Raw genomic sequence first — 19,896 nt, forward strand, 5'->3', positions numbered from 1 at the left:
TCCAGAGACCCTTTCAGACCTTCAAATAGGGGAAAAAATGTATTTTTTTTCTGATGAGATTGTGTAGTTGCTATTTTAAGCTATACTTCCATTGGAATTAATACATTAGTCTAAAATGAAATTCAAAAAAAGAAAAAACATGACTGTAAAGAAGCAAGTTCAGAGAACTCTCTCTCATATTAGTCGTCCAACTCCTGGACAAATTGGAAGCTGATAGGTTTAATAGTACAAAGGTGAGCTATGAGATCTCTTAGTGACAACTAGGGGAACAATGGCCTTTTCCATTTCCGCACATAACCCTGCAATTACTTAGGTGGTAAGTAAGGATCTCTTACTTTGAAGGTAGGATCCCTCTGATTGTATGTTGCTGTGATCATGCTGGGACTCTAGGCAATGGTTTCTTAAGGTATTCTCCTAAAGGAGATCGCATCATGTTCCTTTGTAATGCCACCTGTGATCTCTTTTCTCATCTGTGTCTAAGTCACTCTTACTAACATGTGTATCATGTATTTATTTTCCATCTTTTGGCCATGTTGCACAACATGTGGGACCTTAGTTCCCTGAGCAGGGATCAAACCTGAGTCCCCCTGCATTGGTAGCGCGAAGTCTTCACCACTGGATCAGGGTCTAAAAAAGGAAAACAGAAACTGCTCCTAGTATATTTATGACCAAGGGAATTTGATGCAGGGAATTAATGACACTGTTGATGGCAGAGGAGAAGGCAATCAAGGGACATGAAGAAACCCAGAGATATGGTTAGCATCAGGAAAAGAACCACTTCCATCTTTAGGCTGTTATGTACCTATTATTATTATCTTCCTCATGGCAAGTAGGCAGGAGCTGCTCTAGATCTGTCAGGGATTCTAAATAGAAGATATATCCTTGGGAGATTTATAATCTGGTTGGAGAGACCAGGCATGTGCAGAAAACAGATTATGATTAAGGGCTAAACCTCAGGGACAGAGTCTCAAAACTGGAAGGGCAGTGGCTAGAGGGAAAGAGACCTTCTGAGCTTCCTGGGCCATTGAGGGGGCTTCCCAGGTGGAGTTCGTGGTAAAGAACCGCCTGCCAATGCAGGAGACATAGAGATGCAGGTTCAAACCCCGGGTCGGGAAGATCCCCTGGAGGAGGGCATGGCAACCCACTCCAGTATTCTTGCCTGGGAAAGCCCATGGACAGAGGAGCCTGGTAGGCTACAGTCCGTGGGGTCACAAAGAGCTGGACACAATCAAAGTGACTTAGCATGCATGGGCCCCTGAGGAATGAGCTAAGGGATGCTTTTCATGGAGTTTCTTTGCCTAACTTCACACTTCTGGAGAGTAACCTGAGTTCGAGGACTCTGTCTGGGAATAAGCACCTGTAACACATTTTGTTCTCAGAACAATCTTCTCTTCTAGGGAAATAGCTTTACCTGCCAGTCAGGGATGTATTTGTTTAGGAAGAAAGGAGATCGAGATGAAAGCATTTTGCTCTTCTAAAGAATATTGGCAGATTTAAAATTCATGTTCAAAATAGCACAGCTGACCTTGTACAAATACTCTTGATACAACTGGCTGGAAACCAAATGGCCAGGTCAACGAGGTTTTACGGTATCTGCAATCGCCTTTTTTCCACATCTCTCCTCTTCTACGTGCTTCTTTCTCTCAGGACTCTTGACTGCTCTTTTGGATTCTTCACTTATTAATTTTTTACTTTTTTGAAAAGATCAGATCTAAGTCATTTACAACTTATAAATTTAAGTCAATATTTGTACCCAATGAAACTGACCCTTAACATTGCCATATATTTTGGGGAGTAAAATTTTGAAAATAGAACATGAAAAGTGAAAAAAAACAAGAATAGTTTGAACAAGTAGTTTGAGTATAGAATATTTAAAAATTAGTGTTTATGTACTCAATATGGATACTTAAGAAAAGCTTTAAAAATTCTAAAATAAAAAATAATTTTAAAATCGCACATGTACATTAGATCATAAGATAAAGTTTAATACATTTGATCATGTTAAAGGACACAAAACACAGCCAATCTAACCAAATTTCAGGCATGCATTTACATAAATATATTAAATTAAGAAAAGAAATTATACACTTAAACATCCTTTTCACCTAAAAATCATTAAATCCACAGATCAACAATAAAAACCAATTCTCTGCATTTATCACTTCAAGATACAATTGTTCTATTTTAAAGATAACACAAATACACTTGTTAGAATTTATATGCATTATACATATATTATATATTACATAGATAGTGTGTATACATATGTAGTGTTTGTACAGATAGATAAATATATATACATGGGTGTGTGCACACATACAGATACACACAGATGTATTTTAGGCCATCTGTACTATTACTGCTGGATTTTGATGTTGAACTGAATTAGAGCAGTTGGGTGCAATTACTGTCTTCTGCTTCAAATGCACCCATTGGGCTTACACTCTCCCATTATAGACATCCTTGCCTTTTCTATAGTACATAAACTGTGCTGGGCACTTCAATAAATCTTTGTTAAATTAATGAATGGATGGATGGCTGAATAATAGAAGATCAATCAAAAAGAACTAATAATAACTTGGTAAAGTTAAGTCAAATTAATGCAAATATAGAAGGATTATCTAAGCCGATGACTGTGCGTGTTACTTTTCCAAAGAACATTTATAGAAAACAACTAGTACATATATTAACTTGCTTTCTTAAATGTGTACCTGCTTTTGTTACTTGTTCCCACAGTCTTCTGCCTCTTATTAACAGAAATCCAGGCAAAGTATCTTCTGTGAGTAAGGTTATGGACAAATTGCCTTAATTGTCAAAAATCTAAAGGAAAATGAACAGCTAGGAAAGCCAAAACTTAGAACACTTTAGCCATTCTAAAGTTAAAAGATAAAGCTAACCATTCTTTAAAACTGGACAAAAGAATCACAGATAAAGCCAGGAAAGACATGGTTTCTTTACCAATTTCTTTTATGCTTATTAATTATAATGATTTGATAAATTTTTAAATTTTTTTTAGCTGGGTTTCTTTTAGATAGACTTCTTTAGCATGTCCTAGGGAATGAACTCCAAAAATCTCATAGAACCTCAGTATCATTTATCTTGTTACTCCATAGTTCTTGGTGAAATGCAAGTCCAAAAATGCCCTATGAATTGAATGAGATGTGGGAAATAGCTGATATAAGGTTGTCAGTTTGATTTCTCAATAATAGTATTATGAATGGAATGTATTAATGTGTTAATAGTATTAAGTTCTACTATACATAAACTCCTAATTTATTCTATGAAAATCATGTTTCTGATTTTAAAAACATAAGGTGAAGAAATACCCAACACACTTTTGGGCATAGACTGTACCAAATCTGATCACACATTGTTCATGTGAATGGAAACTCTTGGCTAGTTATTTTTTAGTGCAACGGGAAACATACAAGAGTTAGTTTCTAACTGTGAAGACAAAGCTTATTTTCTATTTAGCCATTATGATTTTCCTATCTCTGTTAATATTTTTTTTTTATCTTGTGTTAAAACTCTTTTTAAGTTAAAAATTTTTTAACTTGAAAGATTATAGTCAATTGAAATAACTGACCAAACATTTATATTAATTTGCTTGTGTATAAGTAATATAAAATCTATGTATGCAAAAAGATACCTTGACTAAAATGTGATGTTTGACTCTGTGATGTACATGAGAACTCATATTGAGTTGGCATCATTTTTTTTGTTGTTGTTAAAAGCAGTGACAAGTTTTAAGCTTAGGCTTTATGTTAATAGAAGGGATCATTATTTTTTATTGCTTTCAATCAACTTGTAGATGACCTATACAAAACAAGGAATGTATCTTTTTTTTGGGTGTATCTTGGGCTCACATTTAATGAAGAATCAAAAGAGCTCATCTGATAAATAAGTAAATCTCTTCATAGTCACTAGGGAAATAATCACTATGATTGAGAAGAAAATAGCACAATACTTTTTCATGCTCTCCTGATACACTGTACTCCCCAAAACAGTTATTTTAAGACAATTTTCAAAACTTATGAGTGGCTATTAAGAGGAAGAAGTGTTGCAACTGGTTAGGATTAATGTCCAGCAGGTTTTATGGTCATGTTTTTAATATTTTTAATATCAAAATGCTTCTATTATTAGATTTCTCACCTTCTCTGTATCATACTAATTATAAGAGGTATGACTAATTTGTGTTTGTGTGATAAAGAGAAAGAAGGTAAGATAGAATATATTTATCTAGGATATTCTAATGAGAAACTTTCTAGAGGTATTTTCTATAGTCATAACAGGCCCACTAATTTCTTGGAGATAATAAAGAAATGGGTACATTTTCAAGGCATGGAACTTTGGTCTGAGTTCTTTCCAAGTTCATGTTTCATTCCAAGGGTGGGGTCAAAAGATTCTGAAGTCTCCACTGAGGGACTATTTAATTTTTTCCTCATAGATTTGGGATAGTCTTGCTTAAGATTATTCAACCATCCATAGAGATGGTTGTTGTTTGAAAAGGAAATAGTCTCTATCTTTCCTTATTGTTAACTCACACTGTTGGACTGGGGACATTCTTTCTAGCATCTAAGATGGAACCCCCGCTGAGCTGGGGCATCTAGGCTGGGAGTCATGTACACTTTTTGTCACTTCTTTCAATGACTGCAATAGGTCAGTGTACTGTGTTTATAACTGTCTACTGTTCTTTATGATTTAGAGTTTGAACAAATGTGGTACTAGGAGAGGAATTTTTCAGGCAAAATCAATAGCAACCTGCTCTAAGATATCTTTGTTAGTGTCCTGAAGACATGTCTGTTTAGTCAAAACCAATAGAAACAGAGATGAGAGAGGTTAACAAGAAAAGGGATGTATGGCGGTGGGGGAAGAAAAAAGAGAGAGAAAGATATCATAGGTAACATTCTATAGAGATGCTCAGAAACTTTAATTTATTGAGCAGCCAAATATAAATGCCTATAATATACCTTATTTTTCCTCTTAAAAATTTAGTCTTAGTTTTTATGTTTCAAAACTAAAAGAAACTAATACAGTTTAAATTAACGTGTAATTTGAAAGACCCTAGATGCAGCATCCAACCTAAGATCCTAAACCTAGTAGATTTCTTTTTAGTTTATGATTTGGAGATAAAAACAATATTACGAAATTGTTAAAAATTGTTAGTACATTATTATGTAATTATTTTCAAATAAATAAATAGAGAAGTGCTTACTCTTAAATATACAAATGAAAAGGAGAATGGCTTTCTATTTAAGTAGTATGTGTAGGTTTCTTTGCTGTTCTTTAGGAGATAGTCATTAATCTGAGAAAACTTCTGAGTATTCTTTATGATAAAATAAAAGATATATTTTACAATAGTCATATTGAAGGGAAATTCCAAAAAGAAAGCTATAAATGGAAGCCCTTTTTATCATTATTCAAGTTTCTTAAATCTTCCTTTCTTTGCACTTTAATGATGTGTAAACTCATTTGTCTTCTTATTACCTCAAATAACTAGCAAGGAAACGAAGTTCTATCAACCAGAACGAGAGTTTGTTAGAAGCAGTGGCAGAAAATATTTGCCCCAACTCTTTATAACCACTATCATAGCACTTTACATTAAATTGATCCCCAAAGCTTAAGCTCTAGAATGGAAAAAAAGGAATAATAATTTACATTTTTATGTTTATTGTATCTTTATCGCCCATATCTATTTCATACAGAGGACATTTTCTTTCATTTTGATTATGTGCTTTTTTACTGAGTAGATATTGCCATTCATGTGATGAAACAATTATTTTTCCCTAGCTCATACTTTTTAACCAATTCCTACTTGCCTCTCATCACGAATTATTTAAGATCATTCTCAGTCACATATCTATTTAAAATCTACTTGAAAAGAAAGGTCAAAAGTGTTTTTTGAAATGATCACTTAGTTTAAAATATATAGGTCTTAATCTGCCTTTGCTATTTACTTCTTTCCTAGGAACAGAAAGAAATGATTCCAATGACTGTCTTTGCTGGGGTTTAATGTCAGTGGATCTGTTTTCTTTTTAGAAAATTTTGATCTTTTATTCTAATGACTCCCCATAGAAAAGGCAATGATACCTGGGGTACATACGTTTTTCTAAGTCATTTGAAACTCTTTCACTTGGGAAATGACTAAAAAAAAGCTGGGTCTGGTCAATTTAATCTAGATATTTTTCAATAGGAGAACTAACGGGCAATAGAACATCTCTTCTTTTATAAAGTTTCTTTCGGAAAAGACGGAAAGATTCAAGATGTCAGAAAAAATGCTGTTTTGTGTTTTTTTTTTTTTTTTAATTTGGCTGAATATATGGCAGTATCCTTATTGTTTTCAGTGAAACTATGAACAGGAGAATGTGTAATAAAACTGCACGATTTGACACGTTTAGACAGCTGGCTCCCTCACAAGAAGCTCACATTTTGTGAATGTCACCCACGTTGAATAAGAGATGAGGAGATGGTAGGGTCCATTTACAAAAATGGTTGTCAGGACATTTTTTTTTAATTGTAAAACTTTCTGTGATGGAATTCAGTAAAAGGGCTATGAAGAGAAAGCCACAGGGACAAAAGACTGCTATTAACCTACAGATGCGGGCTACGGCGGGGTTCACTCCGAGATTTGCCACACTGCTGGGCCAATGAAGTGTTCGTGTGACTAGAAGGGACCACCCCTTTTCTGGGGTAAGAGGGCAATTTGGTCTCCATGCTCATTTAATCCTGAGATGTCTTTGAATAGACTGTCCATTGAAATCTAAATTGTGCAAAATTATGCATGCACTTTTTAATGCAGGCTATTGTTCACTAAGCACTGAACCAAGACTTGTCAACCTATTTCCATTGGGCATGAGGTCACTTGAAACTTAAGCAATCATATATGGCAGACAAGAACAGGGTACTTAACCAAACTTTCTACTTGGTGGTTTCTCACTGTGCTTTCATTGCAAATCTCTCGCTTTCCAACAATAAACAAATATGAGTTGCAAGCTTTTGTTTATTTTTTAAATTGACACTCCTGTTCTTAAAGGTAAGGAGTAGGTTTGGGAAGTCAATCTGTGTTGTATAATCTGCCCTGCTCTACAATTTAGACTCTGGAGGAACAGATGTTAAAGAAGGGCAACTGAAAGTGGGGCCCATGTGTCATGAGTCGATGTTTCTTCAGTGGTGCAAAATGCCCTGATAATTCTTTATAATCCAAACATGGCAGGCTGACTTCAAAAACCACGAAGAGAAGCGTCTACCTGAGTTTCTGCAGTTTAAGTTAGAACATGGCATTTCTTGAAAAACCCCAAAGAACATTTACAGGATATTTATTCATACGTGAACCAGAGAGGATTTTCATTGAGTTCTGAAGGAATGTACACATTAAAAGTCATATTTGGCAAGAATGAACATATTAAAAATTCGTACAAGTGACAGCTTACATAGGCAAGATTTGTTCAAAACGAGTGAACTCTTTTTCCAGTGAGGTTTGACTCAGTGTGAAACCCACAACATTCTAATCACATATACTCTGACAGGCTTGCTATGGTGAAAAGCATTTTACGAATGTTTAATGCTGGAATTTTATAATGAGTGGCTGTTTTCTTGCTTTTTCATCCGTCGTTAATGATTACATGTTGGCACAAGGATACATTGCTAGATTAGATCCACAGCACATTAAAGACTGTTTGCTTTCTCACTCCCCTTCTTTCCAATTAAGTTGGTGAAAAATGTAACTTTAGTATTTTACAGGACAGGGTAAAGGTGTTTCATCTAGGTGATGTCTATATTATAAAAATAAAATAAAAAATATAAATATGTAACACAAACCCAGTGCCTATTGTTAAATAAACTATACAATAGAAGCAGACCTTTTAGGAAGATTGGTTTTAGAATATGCTGTTATGATTTAATTAGAACACACTTGAAAACTATCTTGAAATTAAGCTAGAGTAACCAGATTTCTCTGCCAATAAAAAGGTAAGTGCGTTAACATTCTATAATTGGATACATTGATAAAAATGCAGATTACAATTTTATACCATTGCCCACTTAGAAATTAATCAGGGCTGAAACATTCTCTCATATTACAGTCCTTTAATATTAATATAAAAATATGGCCTTTTAAAATTCAATCCATCAGATTGCACAGTAATGTTTTAAAACTCCATTGAAGTAGACTTCAGTGATTACAGACAGAAAATTCCTGGAAAGTCAAATAATCTCTTCTGGTGACATAAAAACGCCGTTACCAATTTACAATGGAATTTCCGGGGAAATTACTCCACACAAGGAAATACATATTTTTAAAACCCATCTGTTATGCAACCACATGCATAGGGGTTTTGAGTGTGTGTATATGTGCATATGTGAACAAACATGCCAATATACACACATGACCTGCACATTTCTGGAAATGACTTTTAAATTAATCAAAGAAAATGAAATCACAGGAGTGTATAGCAAGATAACAGTTGTTCTTTTTAATGACAGGATAAAAAAATAAATGCCCACTGGAAAGGAATAGTCAAACAGTCCCAGAAACTATACAATGTAACTTGTTAGATCCAGCAAATAAGATGTCATGTCAATGATCTGATCAAGAATACCTGCCCTGGTCACTCTGCGGAGGTTTCTGTCCACTTGTTCACACTGAGCACCAAGATATCCTTTTTTACAGAGGCACTTGTTGGGTCTAACACAGACACCACCGTGGCAACACGCTGGCTCACATTTTGCTGGAAGAAAAAAAAGAGCAATACAATCATTTTCCATTCTGTAGGTCAGAAACGGCACTGAATATGAGGCCAATAAATATTTGATGAGTAAGGGAAGGGAGGGAAAGAGAAGAGCAGTCCTAAAAATGACCCCAAAGCTAATAAATACAAAGAAAGAAGATTTTGGACTTCCAATTATTTGGGGGCCAGAATGCCGCATACAGTGGGAGATAATTCTAGAGAAGCGGATCACCCAGATCATGGGAAACAATTTCAATCCATTATAGAATTGACTTTATGTAAAACAAGGACCCTGACGCTGGGAAAGATTGAAGGCAGGAGGAGAAGGGAACAATAGAGGACGAGATGGTTGGATGGCATCACCGACTCGGTGGACATGAGTTTGACCAAGCTCTCGGAGACAGTAAAGGACAGGGAAGCCTGGAGTGAAGCAGTCCATGCAGGTCGCAAAGAGTTGGACATGACTTAGTGACTGAACAACAACATCGAAACAAGAATTTCAGTTCTTTAAAACTTCCGTTTCCCTAGGGCATCTCTAACAGAAAGTCTTCCAAGTACCTCTGGTTTCCATTCCTCCTGGCTAAGACCTCAAGGTGGGAAGGCCGTGGCCAGAGAGAAAGACCCAGAGGCTGGAACATCAACAGTGTAACAGCAAGAAATGGTTAGTTTTTTATTTTGGTTGGAGGGAGGATCCATTATGTGGATTCCCTTGGATTCTTCCCTTTCCTTGTTCCCAGGGGGTGCACGGTATACATCTCATTTCTGATTACACCTTGAAGCCCTTTCTTGGGGGTAGTAAGGTTGCCCAGTGAAAGATATTTTGAGCAGTCCTTTTCAGGGTACTCTCCAGCACAGGACTGCCTCAGAAAAGAATGTTTACCACTACAATATAGGTAGGGAATGTAAAGATTTACTGTTAAAATGAGGCGGAGACATAAAATTGAGCCTATAACTTAGTTTCTTACTGATAGGATGAATCTGGGGTGTGCAGCCACTGTAGATAGAATCAAATTCCTTGAATACATATTCTTATACTTCTCAGGGACAGTTCTTTTAACCTTTTCCAAGTGAAGTTGCTCAGTCGTGTCCGACTCTTTGCGACCCCATGGACTGTAGCCTATCAGGCTCCTCCGTCCATGGGATTTTCCAGGTGAGAGTGCTGGAGTGGACTGCCATTTCCTTCTCCAGACCTTTTCCAATGCATAATAAAAATCTGGGGGTCTGTGGCTGGTATATGGGAAAGAAACGACACGGAGAAAATAGACTACAATAGTCTTTTAAATTTGTGGGAGATGAGCAAACTATGTGAGTATATGAATAAAGTTCTTGGTTGGGTCAAAAATACCCAAAAATATATATTACTTTAATAAAATGATTCTGGTTTAATCTTATATATTCAAAGTATTTAAACTGATTTAATGAAAAGATGAAAAAATACTTTATGAAAATATAAATTTTCATTTATATCATATATTATCATATATCATATATTATTATTTCACTTATACATTATTATCATATATGATATATATGAAGCCACCTATATTCAAAATTATGTTTACCCTCAGCTTAACATACTGTTACTAGCAGGCACTCAAAAAATTTTTCTTATCCAATGACTTGAGGTGACCTAAGAATCAAATATAAGCAAAATATAAGTAAGGGATAAGACAGAATGGACATCAGGTAAAAGAAGTCGAGAGAAAAGATATTATCAAGCATCAGAGGAAGCAGGGGGAAGATATATCATCAGGAATTAGAATATTATTGCATTTAAACACTGATCCTCATTTTTTGGCCAACTAATGAAAAAATATAGAATATGAATATTTGTTTTAAATAATGTAATTATTTTATTTCTGTTGTTTCAATTATGATACCTTTTCCCTAGATATGTAACCATGGTATCAATCAGTCACATAATATTATTAGTGCTGAAGTAATTTAAGCTTAAAATGGATATTGTGACTTTAAATACTGTCTACTTTATTTTGACAATATATAAAGTAAGCAATGTATGGCTATAGTATTTTGAAACAAATACATGTTTAGAATAAAGAGAGATGGCCTTCATGAAAGATCGATACTTTTAAATATTAACATGGGACTTATAATTTTATCAGCAAGAGAGACTTTAATGTTTGAAATCTTTTGTAAATAACACGTATATCCTGGTTATTGAAAATGTTCTTTCAACATATGCGTCTTAAACTCTAGGTATCTAAATTAATCTAACTGTCTTCACAACAGGTAGAATTTAAAGACAACTGTGTGTATTTGTGGAAGTCACAAGTTAAAGGATAGAATAACCCTGGGATGAAACTCCTTTGCTCTCTGAGCGGCTGTACACCTAGCTGATGGTCGACAAGGGAGCGGCAAAAAGAATGAAGAAAATCTCATAAAATGACTCTAGACAACTGCATTTTCCCCTTTCCTATAAAAACACCAACTGAATCCCCTATTTTAGTGCACTGCAGCAGGAAGGCACGCAACAAATCGAGGGAGGGCCTATATGGAGTGTCTGAAAACTTCTGGTGCTCAGAAAGGGACTCTGCACACACAGGTCATTGGTGGTGGTGTTCAGTCGCTCAGCTGTGTCTGATTCTTTGCGACCCCATGGACTGCAGCACACAAGGCTTCCTGGTCCTTCACTAATCTCCAGGAGTCTGCTCAGACTCACGTCCATGGAGTCGATGATGCCATCCAACCATCTCATCCTCTGTCACCCTCTTATCCTCCTGTCTTCAATCTTTCCCAGCATCAAGGTCTTTTCCAGTGAGTCTACAGGTCTGAAATCTCAAATCCGGGACTGAAAGCCCCCAAGGATGATCCAGTTGGGCTGTTTTCACTTTTGATTTTGTGAGAGAAGTCTATTGTCTTTATAACTAACTTACATAAATGAATTATTTACATTAGGAAAATGGCAAAGTCTTCATGTATAAATTCAGAAACAAGCGGAGCATTACTGTTACTGTAAATGGCTACAGTTTTATCTTATTCACCTTTTTCCATGGGGGGACTGTATCTCTCGGTTTGTGGGATCTTAGTTCCTGGAGCAGGGATCGAACCTGGGCACCCAGGAAGCTTGCAGTCCTAAGCACTGGACCTCTGGGGAATTTCCCCTTTTCATGTTATAGCTGAAAAGTTCATACCCTCTTATCAGCCTCTCCCTATTTCCCCAACACTTTTCTGTTTTTATGAGTGTGACGTTTAAAAAAACAAATTCCACATATACGTGATATCATGTAGTATTTATCTACTGTCTGGCCTTTTCACTTAAGATACTGTACTCAAAGTCTATCTCCGTGTCGTCAAGAATGGCAAGATTTCCTACACGGCTGAATAACAGTCACATATGTATGTGTGTGTGTGTGTGTGTATGTGTATATATATATATATATATATATGTATATATAAAACATCTTCTTTATCCATTGACAGTCACTTACACTGTTTCCATATTTTGGCTACTGTGAATAATGTTGCTATAAACATGGGTGTGCAAGTAGAAATATCTCTTTGAAGTCCTTTTTTCACTTACTTTGGATAAATACTTAGAAATGGCATGTTGGATCATATGGTTGCTCTATTTTTCAGTAAATGGCTACAGCTTTGAACATTCGATCATTCTAGAAAAAATAACTAACGTTAAGGTCTTGAGTTCCTAGAGCTTGTCCCATGCCCTCTCTTTCCCAGGGACAACAGAAATACTAACCGATTCTGCAGAAGTCCCCTTCCCAGCCAGGACTGCAGCAGCACGTTCCAGTAGGAGTGCAGTAGCCATTCCGACAGAGCCGGGAGCACTCAGATGTTAGGGTCTGGGCGGGCTGGACCACGGCCCTGCATTCCTCAGGCATCAGAGGTCTGCATCAAAAGACAAAATCAAAAGTGCATTTTGGTTGAAAATCAGCACTGGAATAAAATCGACCAATTTTGTAGCTTACAAAGCATGTCTCTTCCTTTCTATGGAAATTTTACTTTTCAGTCACTCAGACAGAAAGGTCGTCGACTTTCTAAGAGAACATACATCCGTGAGAAAACAAAATAACCAGTTTTGAACCAAAGGGAACACATTAAACATGGTTAAGAAACTTTATCATGATCAAGATTCATTGATTAAAAATGTAATTACATTACACCAATATTTTGGTGAGGCTTCCCTGGTGGCTCAGCGGTAGAGAATCTGCCTGCAGTGCAGATGTGAGAGACACGGGATTGATCTCTGGGTGGGGAAGATGCCCTGGAGAAGGAAATGACAACCTACTCCAGTATTCTTGCCTGGAGAATCCCATGGACAGAGGAGCCTGGTGGGCTACAGCGCACGGGGTCACAAACAGCGGGACACGAATGAAGCGACTAAGCACACACACAATTTTTTGGCATCTAAGAATTTCTAGCAATTACAATTTAAAAAATGAAGATGTATGGATATGTTAAAGCTTTTTTTTTCTGCAGGACTCCAAAAGTTTTTAGGAATAGAAAAAATAGGAATATTTGGCAATATTAGGGGGCTGAAGGCAGTTATTAAAATGAGTGCTTGTAGCCTAAAAAGCTTTGAAATTGCTTTTTATTTCATTTTCATGTTTCTTTTGAGATACTTTTTCCCAGAATGACTGGTCTTGAAAGGACATAAATAATACATGTGTGTTTCTGGACTCACAGTTTAAACTCTCTATGCAATAAATGATCTAAATAGAGAGATTTTTATATATGTATGTGTAAATGTGTACATACATATTTTTATAATTTTATTTTATCCTGCTATAAAGAAAAAAGAATGCTAATAGTAGCAAACAAAAGTATCTTATCTGTCACGTAAAAAGTCACAGACTTTGTTTTAACTGCTCGACAACTGCCATCATTTAAAGAAGGACCAAGCTGCCTTCAGAAAATTGTCATAAGTCTTCATGTTTTTGAGTGAAAGGTTATCTTTCAAGGTGGTTCCCGCTAGAAGCATGACCCCAACTGCTCATTACCTCATCTTTGAGAAAAAATTTGCAATGGCCCTTTGCTATCAGTCACTGCTACCTGCACCTCAGTGTGGTGAGAAAGCTCTTTTCAGGGAAGGAATGTAAACAAATGCTTCATCACCAGTCAAATCACCACTGTGAAGAAGGCCAAGTCAGTTGGAGTCCTTAAGTACCATAACAAAGAAGGTGATAATTATGGGTCAGGACCACCATAGAGGTAAATGATACAGCTTTCTGAGAGAAGCAAATAATTAGGCCCTGAAGCCTCAGTTTTTTTGAGACAGGTTATCTTGTTATGCCCCATGGCAACGTGAACTGTGATAATAATTTGAGGTCTGATCTGAGACTGTTTCTACAATGACTCAAAACCATATTTAAAATATCCAGTGACTTCTTTAGCTCCTCTCTCCAATTAAAACCCACTCTCTGTTGAAAGTGTTGTTTGGGATGAACATGTACGCACTGCTATATATAAAACAGATATCTAATACGAACCTAATGGATAGCACAGGGAATTCTGCTCAATATTCTGCAATATTCTAAATGAGAAAAGAATTTGAAAGAGAATAGATACCTATATATGTACAACTGAATCCCTTTGCTGTATACCTGAAATTAACACAACATTGGTGCTCAACCATACTCCAATATAAAATAAAAAAATTTTTAAATAAATTACTGATTTTTGCAACTATTGTGACAATTCAGAAAACTCCCTTAAACTGACTCAACCTCTTATTTAAATCTAGAAGTGGTCCAGTTTATGTGAAGGTACTTGAGACATTCTACATTTTCACTCTGAACACACTACCTAATATTTCCCTTGTCTCTCCCCACCACCCCCTGCTCCAAGGAAGTCTTTCTGGGAGTAAGGGCAGAGGGTGATATGGTGGAGAAAACATTCAATGGCCAAGGAAAGTGAGGGAAAAATCTTTGCTTTCTTATTTTGAATAGCCCAAGTCTGCTCAATTTTTCCCTCACATAAAATTCTTGTTTGAGATACTATGGTGGCATTTTGACCATCAGAAGAGCAGTTCTCAGAAGTTGTTATGTTCTTCTGAATTACAGATCACCACATTTACTGAGTGATATTCAGTAAACAGGTATTGTTCACATTTTCCTGGTAACTGAGATTCTATTTATCTAGTTCTATTTAGGTTACCCACTCCAGTATTCTTGTGTTTCCCTTGTGGCTCAGCTAATAAAAAACCCACCTGCAATGTGGGAGACTTGGGTTCGATCCCTGGGTTGGGAAGATACCCTGGAGAAGGGAAAGGCTACCCACTCCACTATTCTGGCCTAGAGAATTCCATGGACTGTATAGTCCATAGGGTTGCAGAGTCAAACATGACTGAGTGATCTTCATTTTCACTTCATTTGTTACTAATGAACAAATGTTACATGTGAACTAATGATTTTCGTTTCACTTCATTTGTTCATGCTCTTTCCAATTTATTCAAGAAAAGAGACCCAGAAGTAGAGTGTGTCAGGAATATGTTACATGCGATGGAAAATGTTCAGTCAACATAGCTCACATGCTTCTTGATTATATGGTTTACACCTGAGCAGATGAATCTAAAGAGAAGACACCATGTGATCAAGAATGTAAGTGACTTTGATCAGGTACAACCAGAAGATGTTGCCTGTTTGAAGCAAAGTATAGGGTCATTGAGCCATATACACTGGGAACAGATAAGGCAGTCTGATGCACAGGGATTCACAAGTATGGTTTTTCGGGGCAGGATACCTGATCCTTTTTTCCTGGATGATCCTCCAATTAGACAGTTTGATTGATTTTCACCGAACATTTAAATGTGTGTAAACTCAGATTATGGAGGGAATTCTAATTTTTTTTTTTTAAATTTTGCTTAAGATAGAGCAGATGCTTATCTATCTGTAGATGTGACTGCTTCATGCTTGGGCTTGTTTATATAAAACTGTGTGGCTGTCATATATAAACATGATTCCCTTAAATTTTTATTTAATTACCTACAAAAATAACTTTATTCTTTTATGAAGTTGACCACTAACATTCCTCACTTAGCATGTTAAAATCCACCCCCTGCCTTTAAACTATTATTCTATTGGGAACCCTTGAACATGAAAGTGTACGTCAAACATAGCCCATCACTTATTGGACCTCACTTTCCTTAAGGAATGAGGAGTCCTATTTCTTCTTTCCCTTCCCCATTGAAATAAAAGTTTTCTGAATAAAAGTCTTCAAGCCTAGCCACTGACTGCCAGGGACTATACTTTTCATGGGGGGAAGACAAAAACAAAACAGTATCCTGATCCTCATGGAGACCACAGTGGGGAAGACAGATGGGCAAACACAAAAGTGTAAGGCAGTAGGATCTTTGTTATGATAGAGGGGAATATGAAGTTATTAGGAATACAGACAAGGGTGCAATTAATTTAGGGTTGAGGGATACTATGGAAAGATGATCTTTAAGCTACCAAAGCATTTTATCTCCTCAACTACTTATAGTCCTAGGAGGTAGGAAAGTACCATGGAATTTCAATATGTTTATTGAACTAAATGCATACAGTAGAAACTTTTTCAAATCTAGAATATAAATTCCACGAAGACCAATAATTCCCTCTCTTCTCTTATGTCTTTTCAGGACCCAGAAGAGTGCACAGCACATGTAAGATGCTTATTAAAAATCTGCTGAATGAATGAAATGAGTGTAATTTTAAAAGGGTGTTTGTAATTTTAAAAGGGTCTTTAAAATTCTATTGAGTGATGATATTAGGAACAGACAATTTAGGGGAGGCATATGATTAAAATTGAATCACTATACTTTTATATCATAAGCATAAAACTAAATTCACTGTATTTCTTTCTGTTGCCTAAATCAACTCAAGTCTTACAAAATTCTTCCAAGGCATAATTAAATGCACTTTAAATAAAGCATTTTTATACCAATTGTAATTGTAACAAATAAACAACAGGCTAAGAAGTAAGCAAGACATAAAGAGATATGATTGTTTTCTCCTCCAATTGGGAATTAAGTCAACACATCAAAATTCATTTTTCTAGTAATATATGTGACAAAGCCTGACAAAGATTGCTGGAGAGCTCAACCATTTCTTTTCTCTACACACACTCTTTGTCCTAGGGACATTTCTTCCTTCCATTGAAAGAAGTAAGTTTCCTTTACATGGAATAAATAAGAATTAAGAAAAGGAAATAGAAGAAGTAAATGTGAACTTTATTATTATTGTCACCTTGAAATAGACCATCTTGTATTTCAAAATTATTACATATACACACCTAGATGGGATCTAAACACAAATCTAGAGTATATTTCTACCTGTAATAGATAAACTCATTTTTCATTCTTAATTTTTATTGAACTGGGAATTTGGGCATTTTAATATAGGCCTAATAAGAACTGCTTAAATAGTATTTTCCTTTTAAACAGAGAAGTTTATTTTTTAAATAAAAGTTTTATTTTTTAAACTTTTAGAGCCTTACGTCTACTGAATGAAGTCTAAGATAGCTTTCAAAACAGGAAACTTACCTAAGAGGATATTTAGGTTTTTAATAAAGAATATATGGTATCCATTTGTTGAGTTATTCTCCATAATTCTCAGAAATTTAATTTAAATTTCCTAATTCGAAAAACACAATTCCTAACCCCTTTACACATGACAAATAATAAAACATTAAAGGGTTAGTGCAGAAATCTACCCAACATTTCCTAATCTATAAAGCACTGTTTTCAGAAGTGTAAGACATTTTCTTAGAAATCTACTTTGATTCATTTTGTTCAGTAGTACAAAGCTTTAGAAACTTTCTTGAAATAAAGGAGAAAATTGAGAAACTCAAGAAGTAATTTATAACACACATCATACCATGATGACTTTTTGTGACTAGCTAAGGCCAATGGTGACTGTCTCTGTGTAGTGGGTTAAAGAATGATTTTAATTTTAGGATCTTTAATTTAATAAGTGACTGACTCAATCAATGGGAAGTCTCTATCCATCTGTATGGATGCACAGGGATAAGTTCTGTCTTAGCAGGCCTGATCTTCAGAGTGAGTGCTGCAGAGACTGATCTACTGTGTCTTATATAAAGAGTAAAGTGTTCATTCTGAAATTTTTTTAAGGGGTTCAGATCTTAAATCCATGTTATTGTAAAACAAGGTACACTGATCGTGAGTAATACTCTTTTATAAGATTCTGAATTGTTGAAAGTTTCAGAAGATGAGCTTATTCTTCAGCTTCTCTTAGACAATGTTCTGCTTGAGGTGATTTAGGAGGTGATGTAAGAACCGTCTTACTTGTTTTGTTTTTTTTTTCTCGTGTGGAATCTTATTTCCCTGACCGGGGATCAAACTCAGGCCCTCAACAGTGAGAGAGCAGAGTCCTAACCACTAGACCACCAGGGAATTCCCTTATTCCTTTATCCACAGTCACGTTAGGACAGATGCAAAAGCGATCCCTCACAACTAAAACCTTTACAGGACTCTTTTCCTTTTTTTTGACAACTAGTCATCTTCATAATAGAAAGCAGAAAATTAAATTATGCAATTGTTGTTGTTTAGTCACTCAGTTATGTCTGACTCTTTGTGACTCCATGGACTGTAGCCTGCCAGGCTCCTCTGTCCATGGAATTTTCCAGGCAAGAATATAGGAGTAGGTTGCCATTCCTTCTCCAGGGATCTTCCTGATCTAGGGATCAAACCTGTATCTTCTGAATTGGTAGGAGGGTTCTTTACCACTGAACCCCAAAAATTATAAAATGGGGAATAATAAAAGGATCCTAATGGAAATTCTAAGGAGGAATAGAGAAAATATTTCTAGTCTACTATTTGCAATTGGAGAATTGTAGTATGTGTGACTTCAGCATTATTTACATAGTCCAAACTGAGCTTCTGATATCCACACCTCAATCTTGGCCCTCAGACTTCCCAGGTGGTGCTGATGGTAAACAGCCCACCTGCTAATGCAGGTGACATAAGAGATTCAGGTTTGATTCCTGGGTCAGAAAGATCCCCTGGAGGAGGGCGTGGCAATCCATCCAGTATTCTTGCCTGGAGAATCCCATGGACAGAGGACCCTAGAAGGCTACAGTTGATAGGGCTGCAAAGAGTCAGACACGACTAAAGTGACTTGGCATGCACACAATCCTGATCCTTCTACAAGAAGGGAGGAGCTTCTCTGTTTTAGTTAATGGCAGCTCCCTTTTTTTTTTTTTTGCAAGACTATTTTCATGTTTTTGCCAGTTCTCATGAGGTAGGCAAAACTGTTAAGTCCAAATTCTCATTACTCAGTGTGACACAGAACAGCAGGCCTAGCACCACCTAGGAGTTTGTTAGAAATGTAGAATCTCAGGCCCCTCCCCAGACACATAGAATCAGAGCCTGCACTTCACTCAGTTTATCAAGAGATTCACGTGCACAGTCAAGTTACAGAGGGACTTTTCTAATTTAGGGCCATTCTCAGCCAATGGTGATTAATGGGGGGCCATAAATTAATGTGGTCAGCAGCTCCCAGGACAGAATATTCTGGAATCTTTGACTAGACGGAATATGACCTCTGCACAAGGAGGCAGCCTTCCTGCACCACCAGATTTGATGGCTTAATGGATCGCCTCACTCTGGAAGCATTTGGATACGTAGGTGATAATCCATAAACATGCATTGGTTCTAAAATCCTGACTCAGCCCTTTCGCCTCAAAAAAAAATTAAGAAAATGGAAAACTTCTCATGACTGGTGAGATTTTTCCTATTTTCCCATTTGTATAGCTTGAGGCATGGGAATGAGCACTAGTATATCAATACTGTGTCATCTTTTAAATACTCATTTTAGGGTCTTTCTCCAAGGTCAACATACAAAGGAATTTTTGTTTATTTTCAGTCTGGATAATTTTTTTTGGTTTGAGTGGTCACTAAATTCTTCTTATTCATGTTGACATTTCTCTTTTCTAGGTTTCAGTTTACCCATGAGGAGTAGAAGTTTGGATTCCGACTACATATAACCATTTTGTAGCACCTGTTAAAATGATAATACACCATACAAATTCAATTTGGCTGTGAGGAATCTTATATATTCATAATACGATCCTATTCCAGGTCAGAGAACAGAGACTATGGAATCTGTTTCTGTGTAATCATGCAAAACTGGTTTCACAGGACTTCATGGCTATATAGATGGCAATATACATTTCCTAACAATATTTTTCAAGTACC

At 36.2% G+C, this 19,896-nt stretch overlaps 1 protein-coding gene across 1 annotated transcript in view; it reads right to left on the minus strand.

The window, feature by feature from the left end:
* Positions 1-8,532: 8,532 nt before the first annotated feature.
* Positions 8,533-19,896, minus strand: part of HHIP (hedgehog interacting protein) — a 108,920-nt gene continuing 97,556 nt past the window's right edge. The window contains exons 12-13 of the mRNA XM_052654847.1: positions 12,442-12,590; positions 8,533-8,726 (exon numbers count right to left, since the gene is read on the minus strand). Of these exons, the coding sequence (XP_052510807.1) occupies positions 8,533-8,726; positions 12,442-12,590 (343 nt within the window). The remainder of the gene's footprint in view (positions 8,727-12,441; positions 12,591-19,896) is intronic.

The sequence above is a fragment of the Budorcas taxicolor genome, chromosome 17, assembly GCF_023091745.1.
Source record: "Budorcas taxicolor isolate Tak-1 chromosome 17, Takin1.1, whole genome shotgun sequence".
NCBI lineage: Eukaryota > Metazoa > Chordata > Mammalia > Artiodactyla > Bovidae > Budorcas > Budorcas taxicolor.